The 21,046-nt window shown below is 32.5% G+C and overlaps 1 protein-coding gene across 5 annotated transcripts in view; it reads left to right on the top strand.

Annotated features, from left to right (window-relative positions):
- The window catches only part of LOC148600157 (uncharacterized), a 119,291-nt gene extending 107,901 nt beyond the window's left edge, over window positions 1-11,390 (top strand). For 3 of the 5 annotated variants that reach the window (XM_088559304.1, XM_088559303.1, XM_088559307.1), the window contains 6 exons: window positions 797-838; window positions 2,870-2,896; window positions 4,570-4,638; window positions 5,095-5,292; window positions 6,190-6,305; window positions 6,934-11,390. In XM_088559304.1, the coding sequence (XP_088415430.1) occupies window positions 797-838; window positions 2,870-2,896; window positions 4,570-4,638; window positions 5,095-5,292; window positions 6,190-6,305; window positions 6,934-7,141 (660 nt within the window). In that variant the 3' untranslated portion in view covers window positions 7,142-11,390. The remainder of the gene's footprint in view (window positions 1-796; window positions 839-2,869; window positions 2,897-4,569; window positions 4,639-5,094; window positions 5,293-6,189; window positions 6,306-6,933) is intronic. The other 2 variants (XM_088559306.1, XM_088559305.1) reach the window with 1 other exon arrangement.
- The last annotated feature ends 9,656 nt before the right edge of the window (window positions 11,391-21,046 follow it).

Below are 21,046 nucleotides of genomic sequence, written 5' to 3'. Positions count from 1 at the left end.
CTGTTTTTTTGTTGTTTTTATTGGGGAGGGGGTTTAGGGGGGGGGGACAGTTTAGCACCTAAAAATAGGGAGAGATTTGTGGGTGCTTTAGCAGAACTGTTTATTTCTAATATGTTGTCTTAAGTGTGGTGTGTTTTAAACATGTATTTGGTGTTAGAAGTTTCTCATTGTGGAAGATATACAATGTATTATTACTCATGGCTGATCCAGTGTAAATATTACATTGGCTTGTGGATTGTTATCAACCGAAATGTATTCTTGCATTTTATCTACTGCCAAGTTCATCTTTGTCCTCTCTTTTAGCTATAAAACTATACTTATATTCAAGAAAGTTACGATCAATTAAGCTTGAAATATTGTTGTGGATGTGGAATTACCTAAAAGCATCTCTGTCCTTTCGGAACTCACTTTGTAGTCATAGAAAGACTGGCTTTAAATCTATTATTTCAGTGTCTATTAAAAAGTAGCCCAACAGTCAGTTTAGGAAAAAATATGGCATTATTACACTTACAAAAAATTGGATTTTGAACTTGGAATAAACCTTAGGTCCATCATCTTGGTAGTTAAAATAAAGACAAAAATTAAATGGAATTTAATGTTAGCTTTGAGTTAATGTGACAACCATTTTAAATCATGAAGAGATCCATAGTGAAAGATGGAATGAGCAGTCCAAATTTTACATTTTTGCTTCAGAATTGACTATGACACCAAACTTTATTTGTGTAAACTTTTGAAACCCTTATGAAGTTTAGAGTCGTTCTCTTTTTTTAATTTGTTTTTTTTCTTCTGTTTTCAGCTTGGAGATCTAGTACCTCTGCCTCCTGTTTCCACTCCTGCTGTAAGTATCTGTAGAGTGTGGCTGTTGTATGAACGAATCCTCCAGGGGGACCTTGTTTGAATAAATGGTCATAATATGACTTTTATTTAAAGTTAAACTTCAGTTTGGCATAAAGTCCTCATATTATGCCTTCATTGATGTGCTGAATATTACTATAGTAGTCCCAATTATAATTGGACGATGACTTCAGGAGTCCAAATTTTTATTGAGGATAATTACTTGTATTTGACTTCAAGGGTCAGATTTTCATTTAGAGTAATTACTTGTAGTACTGACTTCAAGGGTCAAATTTTCATTTGGAATAATTACTTGTATTTGACTTCATGGGTCAAATTTTCATTCAGAATAATTACTTGTATTTGACTTCAAGGGTTAAATTTTCATCTAGAGTAATTACTTGTGTTTGACTTCAAGGGTCAAATTTTCATTTAGAATAATTACTTGTATTTGACTTCATGGGTCAAATTTTCATTTAGAATAATTACTTGTATTTTACTTCAGGGGGTCAAATTTTCATTTAGAGTAATTACTTGTATTTGACTTCAAGGGTCATGTTTTTATTTAGGGTAAATGCGGTACCTGCATTTTTCTTCAAGAGTCAAATTTTCATTTAGGGTAGTTAGTGGTATTTTTCTTCAAGAGTCAAATTTTCATTTAGGACAATGACTTTACTTTGGCTGTCAAATTATAATTTATCATTCTAATGACTTCACCAATAAATTTCCTTTTGGATAGTTTTTCTTCACATTTTAAATTTTGATAAGCCATAGGCAATTACACAAGTGGTAAAACTTTAATTTTGGTTTTGTTATCAGCATTAAAATTTAATTGGGGTAAAAAAATCACCTGAATGATCAGATTTTAAATGGGCTTTAACTGCATTGAATTAAGTTTTTGAATAATGGTCAATTTATATGAATTATTTTAGTTTGGGATTAATGACTAGTTTTGAAATTTAACTATCCAAAACCAAATGGCTTCAGCGATCAATTTCAGTGGACCAATTCAGAAATTTGACTTTTGTCCTTGTAAACAACGGTGGGTCACAACGTCCTTGTACAATATGTTTTGACCAATGAGGAATGTCATAAACAACGATGAATCCCAGAATGCAACACAGTTTCTGAATCAGTCCTTTGGGAGCAATGTCTTCAGTATTCAATTTGAAGTGGAACCCAAAGGCTTCATTCATTTGCTATTTTAATTTGGGACAAAGAAGGCTAATAACAAGATTACCAAACTGATAAAATATAGGCAATAGTCAAAAGGAATGGTACAATGGCGCTAGAGGTTAATTTTCTTTAGAGGTGATGAATTCAGGGGTCAGGATTCAACTTGTAACAATGGCCTCAGTGTAGTGCTTATAAGTTTTAAAGAGTCTGGTATGAATTAAGAGGTCAAATTTGAATCAGGGGCAATAACTGTCAAATTCAAATTTGAACATTGCTTTCTTAATATTAAGTTCAGTGTGTTTTTATAGAATCATTCAGTGACTTAAGAAGTCAAATTTAAACTTGAACAATGTCTCCAGTATTCATGACTCAAGTGCTTATATTATTATTGTGAAATTTCTTGACAAGACTTAAGGAGGTAGACCTAGGGTAAGGGAAACAACTCTTGAAATCAGTGATATGTTTGTATTATATTCAATTTCACCAAGCCTATCAAGCTTTCCTATGAAACAAAATTAAAACAGTCCAAGTTACTTTGATGCTTACATGAATTTGATGTAAAATGCTGAATACAAACCTTTCAATGATTCGTAAGAGTTGTGTCCCTTACCCTAGGTCTGCCTCCTTAAGCTATAGAAATGGTTTTTGTTACTGTTGTATTTTGACAGAGTATTTCCTTGTACATTTTTCTTTCTGCTGCTAGCCATGCAATTTAGATGGTCCTTAAACAATTCTCTTCTTTTAAACTAAAAAAATTTATAAATTCGATTAATTTCAGAATATTTCAACTATTTTTCATGTTATTTTTTACAAAAGAGGTCAAAAGTTCAGATTTTTACATATTTATATTCGGTTGTAGAGATACAGAGTACCAACAAGACACTTGGTAATTACATATGCTCTGCTATTTCAAGCCACTATATTTATTAGCTTCACAGAGAAAAAATATTCTGCCACTGCATTTGCTGAATTTTTGCTTCCTTTTGGAGCTTTTGTTTATTCCATGGGGCATTCCATTTTGTTCAAGGGTAGCTGTTCATATACTTTGGTTTATTCATTTGGGCATTCCATTTCATTCATGGGTAGCTGTTCATAAATGTTTGTTTATTTCATGGAGCATTCCCTTTTACTTCAGCCTAAATGCATATCTTTTTATTTCATGAGATATTCCATTTCTTTAACGGATGCCTTCTGGTTTAATTTTTTTATTGTAAATGAAATGAACCATTAGTAGTGTCTGCTGGTATATTTCAGTTCATACCATTTCATTCATGGATGGCTGTTGATGTATAACTGTTGACAATTTATAAGGTCATTGATTAACAGATGGAAAAGTTTTGTGATTATTACATCAAATAAACTTTTTCCTCCATTCTGGCCCAGTAGAGAATCATATGGATGCAATTACCTTATTTTGATTTTTTTTTATATACAACTATCACCTTTCCCTAGTTTTGAATGTTCTTAAAAATCAGATTTGTATAGAAGTATTTAGAAAAAAAATTCTCTTAAAAAAACAAAGGAATTAGTACACTATCTATTTAATGTGATTTTGAGCCGATTTTTTTTTAAATGCCTAAAATGTTTGAATTTACTTTCAGAAATTGGACTTTTATGCTAAGCTGAAGACACTTTTTCATATTTTTTAGCTGTTTTCCCATGATTATCAATAAATTTGTATTCAATCAGTAATACTCTCATTATAATCATATGGGACCTGCACAAGATATTTTATTTTGTATACTGAATATTCAGCTAACAGCACCAAATATGATTGAATTATTTATAAAGAATTAATAACAAGTGCATGTATTGAACTATGAACTGTGATAAGGAATGTATGTCATTAACAGTTTTTGGGTCAGAATTTACAATAGTAACAAAAGATATAGAAATAAATTATACACCACAGAACATTCATGTTTATTTTTATAATGAATAACTTGAAAAATTGGATGATGCTTTTTAGCCTTTCCTTAATTATGTTGATCTACTGTACAGCCCATTTAAGGTATAACCTACCAACCAGACAGTGTATTGTTAAACAAGGGTAGGGGGTTTGTAATTACCTTTCAAGGTATATGTAGTTTAATCAGTGTTCTGTTTTGACTTCATCAAGAACTAATATATTTTTGTTTCATTTTGTTTTAAACTTGATGCCCTTTTTTGGCCCCATACTTTATAAATTATTAATTTGCAATGTTTTTTATACCTTAGTTGAAATTACAAGAACTTGAACACCCTTTTGAGAATGTTTAATGTTATTGCTGTAGATTTTCTCAGATTTACAAAGCATTAAATCACGGTGGAATAAAATGACAATTGCAATAAGTAACGCTACTCAATAACTTCAGCAGTTAAAGTGAATGGGAACTTTGGGGATTGGTTATAGTGAAATAGCAAAGGTAACACTACCCAAGGTCTGTAAACAGAATTCTTTGAATGGTATATCACAACATGCCTGTAGTCATTACTTATGAATAAATTACCTTAATTGAATAGGGAAACAGTTCTTTCAATTTATAATGTCTATCATAAATTTTATACTCTTTTTATCAGCCAACATCAGAAGCTCCACCAAAAATAGTTATCTTACCAGAAGGAGAAATGCAAAATGATCAACCCAGGGTAAGCTTTTATATATATTTATAAATACACTACACTAGAGTCCAAGTGAAATTTTCCATCTCAGTTTGTCTCAGTGATAAACTAGCATATTACAAGAATCGTGGATTTGAAATGGTCTCATTGAGCCATAATGTGCATACTAATCAGGTCTTCAAAAGAGGAAACTAATGTATATAAAACTATAACAATCTTGATGGTAAAAAAAATAAGGAAGAGGCTCATGGATTTTCTTGTGTTGTGTAGATTATATTTGGTGTTTCTTGTACATACTTAGCCAACTCCTAATGCATGGAAACTTCTCATAGTGAAACCAACAATTGTCCTCACATGCTTTGTATGAATTATAAAATAAAAAGTGGAAATTTACATGTTCATTATCATTTTTTTGTGATGGTGGGATCAAATTTATCCTAAATCTTTACCACAAATATGTTACTTATTTTACTTCTTCTTCAGCTATACATTTTTGCTCTAAATGCTCCATGGTCTGGCAGAATGGGAGGTATCCGTGGAGCTGATGCCAAATGTCACAAACAGGCCAAACAAGCAGGAAAGAAGGGCACATTCAGGGCATTCTTATCTACCAAAACACAGGACTTAACTTCCATAGTGTATTATGATGTAGACCGATCAGTACCCATTGTTAATATGAAGGTAATTGTTCAATGAGGTACCTTTAGAGCCATTTTTAGACCCCCCTTTTTTTTGATACTTTACAAAGAGGTGCCTTAGTGCCATTTTAAGCCCCTCTTTTTTTGATAGGTTAAATTGTTTATATGAAGGTAGTTGATTAATGCGGTACCTTTAGAGCCATTTATAGCCCCTACTTATTTAATAGGATATTTTATGTCTTATCTAAAAAAAAAGTGAACATCACATTTACCAGTAGTTTTGATATTCATGCACATCTACACAGGCAAATGTGCCACACATGAGAATCACATGGTTTGCATCATAAGATTATCATATGAATCGAGCACAATATGATAATCAAATGACTATCATATGATAATCTTATGTTTTTCCCAAACATATGATTGTCATATGTTTTCAAGCCAAAATTAACATATGAGAATCATATGATAATCATATGACTATCATATGTTAAATATCATATGATTGTCATATGATTACCATATGATTATCATATGTGGCACGTTTGGATGTGTATTGGTGTAACTTGCACAGTGAGTAACAGTTCTTTTAAGAAATGTTTGTTTGGTAGTACCATGGTAAATTATGTACCTTTTAGAATCGTTTGGCCTTTTATGATGCAAGATAAATAAAATAGCTTATATTACTTTTAAAGAAACTTCTTTTATAGAACATCTTTATATTTGTCAAAATATTAACAATATGTATGTAGTACACTGAGACTAGAGTATAATCCAAAACTCGGAAAATGAGAATTTTTTAATGGAAAGATAATTGTATGATAATAGCCAATGATAATTGTTGTTGAAATATTTTATTATCAAAAATTGTAAAATAGCCAATGAAAAGTGTTGTTTCAATGATTATCAGATGTACTAAATATTATTTATGTTACAGGATCAGATATTATTTAATTCCTGGAAACAATTATTGAATGGACATGGTGGATATTTCAACACACAGAGACATATTTATTCATTTGATGGTGAAGATGTAATGACCAGTCCCAGATGGTATGTGTTAGGCCAAATAAAAATATTTGGTGTTTTTTGGTCCTTCTTCATCCTCTTGAAGGAAATAAAATGGAAACAAAAACATACCTTTCTTGTCATGAACAGGCGTGGATCCAAGGACATGCATGCCAGACTTAACCCCCCCCCCCCCCCCCCCCCCCCCAAGCACCTAGAATGGAAAAAAAAACATTTTCCTGTGTCCACCCCTGATGAACAATTTCATTAAAAAATGCCTTAATAATTTTTTCTACTTACTTTATTCAACGAAAAATTGATTTGAGAACCCAAGATATTCACTTTGAATGATATGAGTACTGTAATCATTATATATAAAAAAAGTACTTATCTGCATTCTAAGGCAAATTTCTAATATAGTTTTGAAAACAACAGCAAAATTCTTGAATTACTACCCTGAACTTTATGATGTTGTGCAGTGAAATTAAATTTACAACAAAAGCTAGTTGTGGTAGTATGAATAATAATTATGCAAGTGAAATTCACTTGAGTATTTTTTGTACAAAATTTGATGCTATTTAATAGAAACAATTAAGAGTATAAATTTGCACCAAGCATACCTTTGTCTTTATCAGTCAGAGTTTACTGAGATGACATTTTATTTTTCTAATAGGCCGCAGAAGATAGTCTGGCATGGTTCAACATCTAATGGTGTCAAAGTTGACGATATGTCTTGTAATCACTGGCACAGCGCAAGTCCGAGATCTAAGGGATATGCCAGCTCACTACTTGACGGAAAATTGGTCGACATGAAAGAATATAGCTGTTTCAATAAATTCATTGTTTTATGTGTAGAAAATACAAGTCGACCAATGAAATAAAGTCATGTGAATGACATTCTTAGTAATGACCTTTGACCTTTCAAGGTCATAATGGACTACTGTGATATATGTGCCAGTCATGTGACTATTTTATACAAATCAAAGGATCCCTCCAATAACCAAAAGGGACCATTCTATATTTAGATTTTGACGATTCTAAGCATAAATAACTGTTAGGGTTTTGGCCGTTACATATAGAACATTTTTGTTGTGATCTAATATAAAATTGGAGTTGAAATTATTCCTTACTGTTCAATTTTTTAGCTTGTTAATTATTTCTATATGAATTTTTAATTAAGATATTGCTATAGGAATTGTTTCATTATTATGTGTAATCCAGTTCAAATACAACTCAATTTTATAATGTTATTTTTGTGTTGCTTTGATATATTATATAGTGCTGCACCAGCCACATGAGATGTGAGGTGTTGTTAGCTTCATGTGCCAGAGTTTGTTTTGGGGGCCATTGAAGTTGTTATTGAACAAAATGTAAAATATGTAATGAGAGTGAACAAACTATTGATAGCTTCCAAACAAGACTTTCAATTTCTTATATAGTTTTCTTTTTAAGCATGTATTCCAAATATGTGTAGTTGCTATAAAAGTTTATCCCTAAAAAATTTGAGCCCTATGAACAAACTCTTGGCAGTCATTGTGTAGCTTTTGAATAACTACATAACAGTATTTCTTCGCCATATTAGTCATTCATGATTTTTAAAATCACCTGTAGACTTAAGTGTGGAATGGGGTGCAGACAGTTTCTCCAGGAAAATAAACTTACTTGCTGCAAGTTCTTTCATATTAACTTTTCTATTTTACAGATTAACCCTTTTCGTTTGAAATTGTACAGTTCAATGACAATGGTATTATAGAGATTTGTGATTATGACTAACCCCATTTCTACTCTGAAAGGAAACAATTTCTATCAAATTTCTAAGATATGCACTTTTTTTAACCAAACATTGTCTGCCCCTGTTAATGTTAATGTATGCAAATGTTTTGAATCATCCGCTTTGTGTTGTTCTTTGTGTATTATGAATGTTGCTTTTTTGTTTGTTGATACATGTTTATAATTCTATAACTTTGTAGAGTTTTGTATCTTATATTGTGTATTGTGTAAACTCCAACGGTGCCATTTGACCAAAAAATATATACAGTCGATAATTTTTGCACACAATAAATTCTGCAGGTTTTTTTTTCAAAATTTGAGGAAGTAATTTTTAATTTTTGTATTACCAAGATTTTAAGATGCAGAAATAACTGTCTTGATCTTTTTGTCAGGACTTTGTCCAGGTTTTATTTATGCATTCCTGTTGACAATACAAAGAATAACGGAAATTAGGACTTCACGAAATTTGCCTGCTGTATGGTTAAGTGTTTTTGGTCTATATTGTAAATGATTTTGGCATTGCAACATGCCGTTTTTACATTCTTTAATTTAATACATTACTTTGTGTCTTATAAACGTATAGATTTCCACAAATTTTTTGCTTGTTTACAAAAAATAAATCATTTTGGTAAACAAAAATCAAAATTTTTCATCAACATTCAAATTAACTTTTAATGAAAGTAACTAAATTGTGTGATAAAAGGAACTGTTTTTGCTATTAGAAGGGTTTAGAAGTTAATTGGAGATTTTCTTTTAAATAGAATTTGGTTTTAAGAAATTTTTACAATTTTATGACATTTTTTTACATGTCTTTTTACTGAATCTTAACCTTTTGATTTATATGAACCTTAATTAAACCAAAGAAGTGTACATAGTGCCTTAAAATACGCACAGGGTGGTACTTAAACTATAGACTTGAAATCAAGTTTACAAAGCAGTTAATATATTAAGCATTAGTTAAACTCTTAAGCTTTACTGAAATTTAATATTTCTTCATATTTCTTTCCTAAGCATAATGGCTAGAGTTACTTCCCTTTGTTAAGCCATCCTGCTAGGGTTACTTCCTTTTGTAAAGCCATCTTGCTAGAGTTACTCCCCTTGTAAAGCCATCTTTTATAATGAGCATAATTTATTCATTTTAGTATAATCATTATTCTTTATCCACATCATCACATAGTTTTTACATTATCATCTAATGTTTTATATGTATTTTGCTTGTGCTTTCTACCAAAGGAGAATCTCAACTTAAGATGAATTTAAGACATGATGGATTTGTTCTGTAGAGCATAATAGCTTATTCAATTTTTTTAAAAAGTTGATGAAATGAAACACAGATTCAGGGTGGGTCTTCTTTTATAAGCATTCTGAAATTTGAAAAGAAAAAAGTTATTTGCTTGAAATCTTGATTCGCTTGATTATTCACAAAAACTGTAATTAATTTTTTACTCTTACGCTTTCTGACCAGAAATCCCAGATCTGCCTCAGGATGCATACGCTTCATTTCAAAAATAAAAAGATAGTCCAAATCTACTTATATCTGTAGTAACATTTGATTAACAATTTCATCATGTCTTAAAGTCAAGCATTTAATAGGAAACAAAAAATCTCTAAACAAAACAGTATGACGAAACTTGTCTTTAGCAAAATTTCGTTGGAACCCAAAGTGTGTGCAGTTTTAGCATGTTATTAGGGTGCACAACTAAAATTTAAATCTTGATAAATTTATCTGTACAGTCATTTGGTTCAGACAGGTATTGTACAGGGTTGGTATTAGACAGGTTATGTACAATCATTTGGTTCAGACAGGTATTGTACAGGGTTTGGTTCAGACAATTTCTGTACAGGGTTGGGTTAAGACGGGTTCTGTACAGTTGTTTGGTTCAGACAGGTATTGTACCTGTACAGGGTTGGTATTAGACAAGTTCTGTACAGGCGTTTGGTTCAGACAGGTATTGTACAGGGTTGGGTTAAGACAGGTTCTGTACAGTCATTTGGTTCAGACAGGTATTGTACAGGGTTGGGTTAAGACAGGTTCTGTACAGTCATTTGGTTCTGACAGGCATTACTTTATACAGAAAGGGTGAGTGGGAAAATGTTGTATATTTCATAGTTTTCTGATGTTGAAATCCAAATTTGTGTGTTGCTTTAGATGAATGAATTTTTATTCATTCAATTTCAAACATTTTCTTAGAAAATTAACTATTTCTGTAGAAAACATCCAAAATTATTACAATAAATATCCTCTTCAAAATCGGCGAGTCACAATTTTTTGCACTGATTAATCAGTTGCGGATCCAGAAGGGGGTGCAGGGGGTTGGCACCCCTCCCCCTTTTGTGGAGAAAATTTGTCATTTTCATATGTAAAATTGACAGAAAAGGACAAATAATGTCCTAGCACCCCCTGTTTTCATAGGAACCCTGACTGTCACCACTCCTTTTCAAAGTGTTTGGAACCGCCCCTGGATTAATTTTGTTTATGTCTTCTCTATTGCAATATTATAATAAATAAAGTACTGCTTTTTCTCTTTATTTTTTTTCTTATTAAATCTAGAATTTTGCTTTTACTATTGAGGAATTTGAAGTTTCCTGTTTGTTTGTGTAATGAGTGTATGGGCCAAGGGTAAAAAGTACTAAACATTTTATATATCTCTATGTTGTCAAAATTTCTACAAAAATTGCTTGATCTACAAAACTAATCCAATTTACTTTTCAATTACTGTAAATCTGGAAATTATTGCAATGTTATTTTATTGCAAGAAATACTATTGAGCTTTTAACTCCCATTATGGCATTGTCATTGTGAATGAAGTGTGATTTTCTCAATTTCACAGAAACTTTAATCACATTTGAGTAAAAATTATCACTTTGCAATAAATTATACATGCAATGATTTACGAATTTACAGTCCTTCTTGGCAAAGATCAAAGAATGTATAGCATTAGTTTGTGGTAGTAGTTTTAGAATCATATTTTTATGACATTTGTTTAGTAACCGGTGAAAGTTAATGATCTGATGATAATGATTAGAAATAAAATTTTTACCAATGAATATTTGAAATTAGTATTTGTAATTTGAAAATAAAATATCACAGTTATAATTTTATATGTAAAATTCTATAAATAAAATAATTTTATGAAAAAAAAAACAAGAACCTGCTAAAACAGAGATGAATTTTCTAATATTCCTATCTTAATGTCAGAATTGTACTATGACTTGGATTGGGTAAAAAAAATGCCCTTATTATACCACCACCTTTCCCCATTTTCAGGCTCCACAAGACAGAAAATAATAAGTTGTATATGTGGATAACAATATCATGTAAGAGCTTCAGTCATTTGCAATAAACTCAAGTGATAACCATTGTGTGTTTGTGATATTTTGTTTAATGCCTGTGTTTCTAAATAGAACTTGTAATTGCAGTGACGGAGCCAGAGGGGCTTTGTAGAGGGTTAGCACCCCCTTTTTCGGAAAATTTGTCGTTTTCATTTGTAAAATTGACAAAAATGGCAAATAATGTCCTAGCACCCCCTTTTTCTGAGGAGCCGTTTTCAAAGTCTCTGGATTCGGTCCTGGAATGGTATACTGTTGTTTGTCTGTTGTCTGTCAACATTCACACTTAATTCTTCTATCAATTTTTATGAAACTTCCATAATTGTTTATTTCTGTTGATGTAAGCTCCTTTTGATTTCTTTACATTTTCGAGTTATGGGACTTAGTTCATAAAAATTTACATATATCACTCAGAATCCTACTTTCCGGATCTTGTGGTTTCGTCGTTGCATATTGTTAAGGGGATTGTTTTTTTTTTTTACGACCGCTTGTATAATGGTTTCACCCTGTTGTCATCCTCGTTCGTTTGGAAAGTAACATGAGTTTAAATGTATAGATATTAACAAAAGGAATAATTGGCATAGTTTTGGTGCTTGTGATGGTAACTATTTAGGAATGAGGAACCGAAATGGGACCGCAAACAAACATTGTCGTGATGTCCGTGCAACAACTTGACTATAAGTGAATTGATCCCTTTGAAAAAAGGTATATAAAGTCTCCATTGGATCGAAGTTTTATAGTTAAACATTGCACTTGAAAGACAAAAATGACATTTTTTTGCGGTTTTAGAAAATTTACTGATAAACTCAGTATTATAGATAGTTACAAAACTGATTCTTTGATAAGGCCTACGGAAGCCATCATTTATTTTAGTTTGAATTGTATGACGACTCCTTGCTAGACTTATTGCATTTGAAAGACAAAAAAAATGATCCAAGTGAGCGGTTCAGGCTCTTTGGAACCTCTTGTTGTGATCTGTCTTTTTTTGTGGAACCTACAACCTCAAAGGAAGACTGTGAAGGCTGTGTAACTAAAATCGAATATGAAAGAGGGTCATAAAGAGGTCATTTACTTGAATCAAGGAGTTAAATTTAGAAGGCTTCTGTATTTAACTCCTTGCTTGATTTCAGATAGTCAAATCATTTTAAGCTTGAGTGGCGTGTCCATCTTTCCACAAACGATTCGACCTTATCTTATCGAATCAAGGTGGGCTACGTGAAAGATTGTATTGGAGGACGGTTTACTTGAGCAGTGTTCTCAATCACTAGTGGTCAGTTAGAAATATTTGTAGTATTAAGTATGAAGACGAGCATTAAGGAAACTGGTTAACGTGTGCTGATAGTACATCTCTTTATTTTTATAATACTCAACAGAAAAAAACTTATGAAATTATATTGGAATCGGCTGTCTTTCCGTCTGTCTGTTCGTTTGTTCGTAAATGTACCCATGACATGATAAACTTAGTTTGAAATTTTGACATCATTAGTCAATGTACATGTTACAAGAAAATCGATGTTATATGTTCGGTTATCCAACCTAGTTGTAACCAAAGCTCTCGCACAGCTTTGGTTATTTTATCAATTGTCCGAGGGTAGACAAAATTATTATTAATAAGACAGTAAATAATTCATTTGCCTATTCTTTGCTGAATAAAAAAACTGGGTCACTTATAGAGAACTATTCTTTTAAAGTCACTTCACATCAGTTTGAATCAATTGCATGGAGTCCACTAAAAACTTGGAGCATGGACCGGATGCACCGGTAGGGTAAGGTTTTTTTTCTAAGTGGGATTACAATTACCTGTAGATGTTTCAGTTATCTCTTTACCTTAGCCTCTAATTGAACTAGCTAACCAGTCATTACAATCAATTCGAGCCGCTAGAGAAAGTACACGAAGCAATACGTACTATTCTAGGTGTTGTTTTGACAAAACGGATGCTCGGCATTGCGATATGGATTCACAGTAATATTGTGCGTTTATTCTGCAGACTAGTAAAACTACCGAACACTATAATTTGATTGTCACAAAGTGTTTTGTGGGATCAGGAGATGTAGATATATAGAGAAACATGGTTTAAACATATGAAGAGTCAGTGTATGCGGAGTTAGTGACTTATTCGAACCCGAGAATCAATATGCCTTAGTATCATATTTAGTAGATACCATCCAGACATACTTTAAAGGCGAACATAAACTTACTTGGAAAGACAGTGTTGAATAAACACCAAAACTGAGAACAAACAAACATTTAAAACATTATTTTAAACAGGGCTTTATAAATCTGGGACGTTATTTAGTCTTCTAGTGCGAAAATGCGATGCGGTATTTCCACCTTGAAATCGAAACAAAGACGTCATAGAGAAATCCTCTTGAATGTAGAACTTATAAAATGTGTACTACAAATTCAGTTGAAGACGAAACACACAAGGGTGGATCCAGACGCTTCGCAAAGGAGGGTTGCTAGCCTGGGTTCCTCAGAAAAAGGAGGATGCTAGGACATTATTTACCATTTTTTTTTGTCAATTTTACACATGAAAATGACAATTTTTCAAATAAAAAGGAGGATGCCAACTCCTGCATCATTTCTGGATCTGCTGCTGACACACTTCTTTATCCGAATGAGACTGAAAGCAACAAACTGTTTGAAGATATCCAAAGTTTATCGTAACATTTCTGGTCTTTCCGATGAAGATAAAATGTGTGAATTTCTTTCTAATCATAAACCACCGCAGAACTGAGACACCATGATATTTTTAGAATATTTTTACTTTCAAAATTTTCCTTTTTCGAAAGCAGAGAAAAGTAATTTATTCAACATGACACTTTATGACAATTTGAATTTAAATATAATCGTTTTATGCAAACAGTGCATCATAAGCCGACTTGGCTGTCTGATGATTTAAAAATATGTATACATGTCAATATGTTAATCAAGGATGCATTTAAATTCTTCTTTACTGCATAGAAAGTCACCTGTTAATTACCTGGTAGTAGTTTCTTGTAAAAATGTTAACATTCAATTTTTTTAATGTCATATAAGCATATTATGTTTGTGACAAAACAAAATAATCACAAACAAAAAACATCACTGATGAAATTCAGCACAATTGATGTATGTGACATTAAACTTCGATGCTTTGACCGAAGTATTGGGTGAGAGTCATCATTATTTTGCCTGTTCATTCAAACATTTCTTTTATATTTTTGTTCATGCATTCTCTGTTCATCAAACCAACTATTCCAACTTTTACAGTATTGTTTAATGGTATTCTACATAATTCTCCATATTTCTTAACCTAGAGAAATTAAATGAGATTGGGTTATCTCTCTTTGAACGAAGAATTGCTTTTACTAATCGATTGGGTTATCGTTCTTACACCTACACGTCAATCGAACATTTTTCACATTGTCAAGTGTCATCCACGTAATAAATTGTCATTAATTTTATCGGCAAAGGTTAAGTGTCTCTTCAATTGCAACAATTGAAACATTGAGTATTATCTTTATTATACAAGTTGGATCACGTCGAAGAATTAGTCATTTTGTAACCAATGCATACATTTTGTTATTACATATTACATCTGAAGAGGTTCGTGAAGGACTTGAAAATAGAGACAAGTTTGGGCAAAGTATTTCACTTGTTCTGATTTTCAGCACATAAATTGCAAGTTGAAATTCAACATCGACTAAAATGTATTTATTGTATATGATTTAAAACTGACTGACATCTTCGATTTCAATTACTAAGGTTTAATTAATTGTGCAGGCCTGTAAAGCCGAACAAAATATCTTAGATACTCATCCCCTCCCGACCCAATTTTTTCACCCTTCCCGAAAACTTTTATTTTGATTTTTACCTAATGGAGGTCAATTTCTTTCAAATTAACAGCATTTTGTATGTAAATTGATAATAAATGAAATTCACTCGTCCTTCTCTAATTTTGAAAAAAAATGTTGGATGAGAATCTAGGATTTTTTATGGTCTAACGTTCATGTTTTTGCTAGATAAGGGAGGCGTCTGCTGGTTTATTATGCGTCTTTTTTTTCTCTTTTTTTTTTTGCTTCTGTTCTTGTGTATTTGTTTTATTTTGTTTTGTACAAATTTCTATCAAAATGGTTACATATATTTTCCAACATTCACCATAACGTCCCCATCTTTTTCTTGAAATCCTCTTTCAGGTTAATGCTTTATTGGAAGATGAAAAACATTGGCTTTGCAAATAAATTTTGAATTTTTTCAAGCTGGTTTTATACTGAGACAATACAAATATTTCCCCTCAGGTCCCTCAATATAACTGTTCTAAACAGAGCAAAAATTGTAATTACAAATTATAACTAATTGCTTCAGGAATAATGCTATAAATGTTATTTTAAATGGTACATTCCTTTGTTCTCTTGTGTAAAAAACGAATTCATAAACTTCAATTGTCATGTTAAGTCTAAATATGTTGACAATGAAGAGTTGGTGATCTTTTTGAACATGGTCATAAATTGTTAGGTCATTATTCTGTAGTACATTGTAATATACGTATGTCATGAACTGTACCATTTTGTCGAAAATCATGGTCTTTAACAAATGAAAATAAATTTCTTCGGAAAATTTACAAACCAATTAACACCAAGACCTAGAAAAGGAATTCCAGAAAAAAAGCATGGTTCCAGGCTATTATTAGCAATTTTTGTTCTAGTTTGCATATAGCCAATATTATCCAAAGTGCGGGTCAATCCTGGAACCCCTTGGATTTCGTGATTGTATCGTTTGAGATGGACTGAAATCTATGTATAGATCAATGCTCTCTTTGACTAAGAATCGTATTTGATTCGGACAAGTTCAATCATCACAGATCTAGTTTGATGGGACATATGTTGTCTGGCTAATAGGGCCGCGACTTCATTGATATCCTGAGATTAGCCGTCTCCACTGATTTCATGAGATTTTTTATTTAACCATCCACATTTTCGAGCAAAAGAAGGGCCTTCCCATTTTGGATCTGCCCATGTCTTCTAAACTGTCTGTCTACTGTATTGGGTGCACGTCTGGTACTCAAGGCATGGTCTACACATGAACTCTTACACTGTTAAATATTTGTCTTTACGAGTAAACCATTTGATTTTAATGGGGCCTGGCAAATTTTATGGGGTCAGAATATCTATTTTTGAAATTTTGCATTTCAGAAAATTTATTTTCAACCATATCAGGGCAAGATTATTTATTTTAATGTCACTGTATGAAGTATCTGAACTGAGGTCAGAACACATTTCATTCTAGAAGGTGTAGGCCAGAATATTTAATTGTAACTTATTCAGGACCAGAATATTTATTTAAAAAGACTACCAGTCCTCTTATTCTATTTATTGTATTGCTATCAACTTGCTTATAATTTTAAATGAATTCTGATTGAAACGAAAACATTTACAAGTAATATTTTAGGTATCAAAACCTCTCTTATATAGTCTGTCCTGATATGGAATGTCCAAAAACTGTTCCAAATGTTTTCTGGTGCACGCGTTACCACAGACGCAGCTCATGGTTCAATCCCCTTAAACGTTCTTTATTGCATGTACGACGAAGAGCATGACCTTCGATCGCAACGAGTATACAAACATATACAGTTTTATTTGGTTGCATGTTTCATGAAAAGACGCGTCGCCAAGATCGCACAAGGTCTGGTATCTTTATCACAAACAATTTAGATAGAAGATTAGTTGGTAAGCTTTTTGCCAAACATTCATCAATCGATCTAGGTGTCACTCAATCTTTAGTTTCTAAGATGTACGCTGAATATAAGAAATTTTTCATGAAACATTTTATATATTCGAGTACTTGGGCCCTTGATCCTTGCGTAAGTTAGACTTTAGATCGGATCTTCTTCAAAGACGTCTCAGCCTGTGAAAGTTTTATTATTCGTGGGGTACCAAATTTTGCGATTTTCGTTGGTTTTATAATCTACGAAATTTGCATGGTTCCAAACGAAAAGGAAATGTATGATTGGGTTGCATGGACGAGTTGTCAGCCCACGAACTTAAGAATCTGCGAACTGATATTTTTCCCCTAAACCACGAAAATTGGTACCCGCGAATAAAAGTACTTTCACCGAATTAGTTAGATCGATTACATAATATATTGCATACATATTTTTCTTGGAGGTAAAACTGTGTAAATTATATCACGAAGTATAAATATGCGAGAAAAAAATGAAACATGAATTCACAATTTCAACAAAAGTTATTATTTGAAAGAAAAAACTTGTTTTGAATCATTTAAAGGCTTGGGGCATTTATATAATATTCATAGACTCTAACAACCCCATAGAAAAATTTCATTTAAAATTCATTAAAGAGATTCTGGGAGCCCATTATAAATCATTCAATGATGCTTGTAGAGCCGAACTACTCCGATTGCTAACAAAAAAGTAAAATAAGTTTCTCAACTGTAGGTTCTTATAACCTCATCCTTTTTTAAGAAAATATTTTAATATATGAACTTTATAAGGCAACTGAAAACACAAATATTTGGATAAAAAAGATCAACTCACTAGGCTTCAGTTATATTCTCAATAATCACTGTATGCTTAAAGCAAAATTGTAATAAATAAAATGAGGAATTAAGAACAAAATTCTAATACATTGTATTGGAAAAAATAATAAATAATATTCTTCAGCGAATCTACAAATTGGATACGAGACCAACTTATACTAATAAATTAACAAATGTAAAAGCAGTGGCGGATCCAGAGTTTTAGGTAAGGGGTGGGCCCAAAAAAGTTTCCTGACAGGATTACCGGTTAGAATCACAAAGTGGTCCGAATTAGGGGGTAGTTGGGGGCATGCTCCCCCAAGAAAATTTTGAAATATTAGACCTCAAATCCTGCATTCTGTGGGTATCTTCAACAATTGTTCAACAATGTTTAAAAATTGCAATTTTCTAAGGGGGGCGGGCCCCGCCCCCTGGATCTGCCTCTGAAAAGATAGATCCATGATTTGCAGATTAAGAATAAGAAAATCGACTGGTAATTGAAAGAGGAAGACATCATTATATTCCTGAAAGTGAAAGAGTATGCCAACTATGTAAATTTTCTATAGAAAATGAAATACAAGAAAGAATTTGGCAATACGTACAAAGAAACGAAAGTAAATGAGCAACCGAAAAGCTCGTTAGTCTAAGAGCTAAATTTTGCATTTCGACAAACTCGGCAACGTCATTCCAAAGAAGAAATACAGAACAATGGTGTTTCCATAAGTCTGAAAGATTTGTTGTTATTTTAAGAGCATTTTGAAATTTTGGTTAAAATCCAGTAGTACCCTTTCCAATCCCCATTCTTTTGGAATTAAAAGCAAGGAGATCATGAGTAGAAAGAGAAAGAGGACTAGCAGAGAGTATGGACAATTTTTATTCAATAGTTGCCACCTGAGAATCATGCTGGGACGGGATGGTTTGTAGGGGAATCATGCTGGGGACGGTTCGTAAAGGAATCATGCTGCATGTAGATATATTTTAGGGGAATCATGCTTGAGATGGTTTGTAGGGAGTCATGCTGGGATGGTGTCAACCGTGTGTAAGAGAGTCATGCTGGGATGACTTGTAGGGAAACCATGCAGGGGATGCTTTGTAAGGGAGTCATGCTAAGTATGGTTTGTTTGGGAATCATGCTGAGGTGGTGTGTAAGAGAGTCATGCTGGGATGATTTGTAGGGAAACCATGCAGAGGATGCTTTGTAAAGGAGTCATGTTAGGTATGGTTTGTTTGGAAATCATGCTGGGGTGGTTTGTATGGGAATCTTATATGGTATGGCTTGTGAAATGTCATACTGGGAATGCTTTTTAGGGTAATCATGCTTGAGATGATTTGTTGGTAAATTATATCTAGGTTGGTTTGTGGTGAGTCATACTGGGAATAATTTTTAGGATGATCTTGCTTGGGATGATTTATTAGTGAATCGTATTTGGGATAACTTGTGGGTAGATAGCTGACATTTAAGTTTCTTAATTTTAGTTGGTGTTAATCATATAGTTACTTATCTCACTTCTCAGGAGCGGGTCCGGGTGAGGGCGTAATGGGCGCACGCCCCCTTATCAAATAAAAACACTATCGTAATCTGCTAAATATTGTATTGAATATGGAAATTTATCATATTCAGTCATTAATTATAAACATATCGCAATCTGGCTTCCTTTTATACTGATTCTCGTAATTACGCTTCCCTTCATAAAATCCTGGATCCGTCAAAGTGATCCGCCTTCTGGTTCTAATGGTTGGTAACAATCAATGGAAAGTACTAAAATTTTCCTTAAAAAGGGAAATAACTCCCTGGAGTACGGTGCTCTATTCTCAATTTCCTAAAAAGCCTAAAATAAGAATTTATTACAAAAATATGGTTTTTTTTCGAATGAGCTTCTTAATTTAATTTTGCAAAATTCCTGAATGTGTACGTGCTTGAACGTTTACGAACTTTCGCGTCAACAATCATTTATGTCTGCATCCCAAATATACAATATGCTCGCGCGTAAATACCCAAATATGAGGATACAAGATGAATGATATATTTCAAGTTCTGTAAAAATATGTGTATTGACCTTTATGGTAGTGAGTATACTAGATGAAGTACAAAACTTAACAAAAATACACGCAATTAAACATGTGTCCACCACATGCCAAATACGGACATGATATATGTCATATCACACCACCTGCTGAGTTGGAGGGCAAAGGTTGAGGTTTACCTACATTCAAAGTTTGTTTTAATTTGTTCAATTGTAGATCGAGATCAAACTGATAATTTCATTGTTGAAATAAAATACACCGATTTAAGTCATGTTCACGAACAGATGCAGGGTAAAACACATGCCTTGGATTAGATATATTATTGAAAGTGAAAGAGACAAACTTTATATTTGCTTTGTTCGACAGCCATGAATAGTTAAACGAAAAAGTCTTGAAACATTGCATTAAGCCGTAAAAACATGGAAATGTTATTTTATTCTCAATAAAAAGGTTTTCTCACAAATATTCTGCCCTCAAAAATGTTCTTGTCCCGCTTCCCTCGACCTCATCCCCTAACCTATGATATACAATAAGGGACAATTTGGGTTAATTTTTTTGAATAAAACTTTTTTCCATATATCTTTTTTCGGGATGATTTTTTTTTCCTTTTCTGTTTTATTGAATGCTAAAGACAGACGAATACTATAGAGTAGGAATTTTTGGGGTATATCTCCGATGTCTTGAATATTTATTATTTTTATTTAAACAGGAGCCAAAAAAAGGAAAAAGAAAACACAGTCATTGTATATAGTTTATATAGTTTGATCAGACATGACCTCTACGGAACCAGAAGGTCAAAGTTGCCTATAGACTATTAGATAGATTTCGCCGATCAAGATTGGTATCATAGTGATATAATGAGACTCTAAAAACTCTGCTAGGGGGAAAGTCACCCCTATCTTGATTAGACTTCTCTAAAAAGGCTACAAAATGGACACGGGCCAAAAGCTTATGTTCTTTCTCTTAAATCATTCCATATCAATCCCAATTTATCAACAAACGAACGAAAGATCAAACGTCGAATGGACAAAGAGTAAATTCAAAAGTAATACAATTATCTTCATACATGATTTTGACTTAGGTAACAACCATTTGAGCAAAAATAACTATTAATTTTTTTTTTTTGTCATTTTAGTAAACAAAC

This window comes from Perna viridis, chromosome 13 (genome assembly GCF_037379345.1).
Source record: "Perna viridis isolate PV_CMFRI_1.1 ecotype Kerala chromosome 13, ASM3737934v1, whole genome shotgun sequence".
In the NCBI taxonomy this organism is placed as follows: domain Eukaryota; kingdom Metazoa; phylum Mollusca; class Bivalvia; order Mytilida; family Mytilidae; genus Perna; species Perna viridis.
Note: the sequence above shows the minus strand (reverse complement) of the source record. Positions and strands in the feature narration are given on the sequence as shown.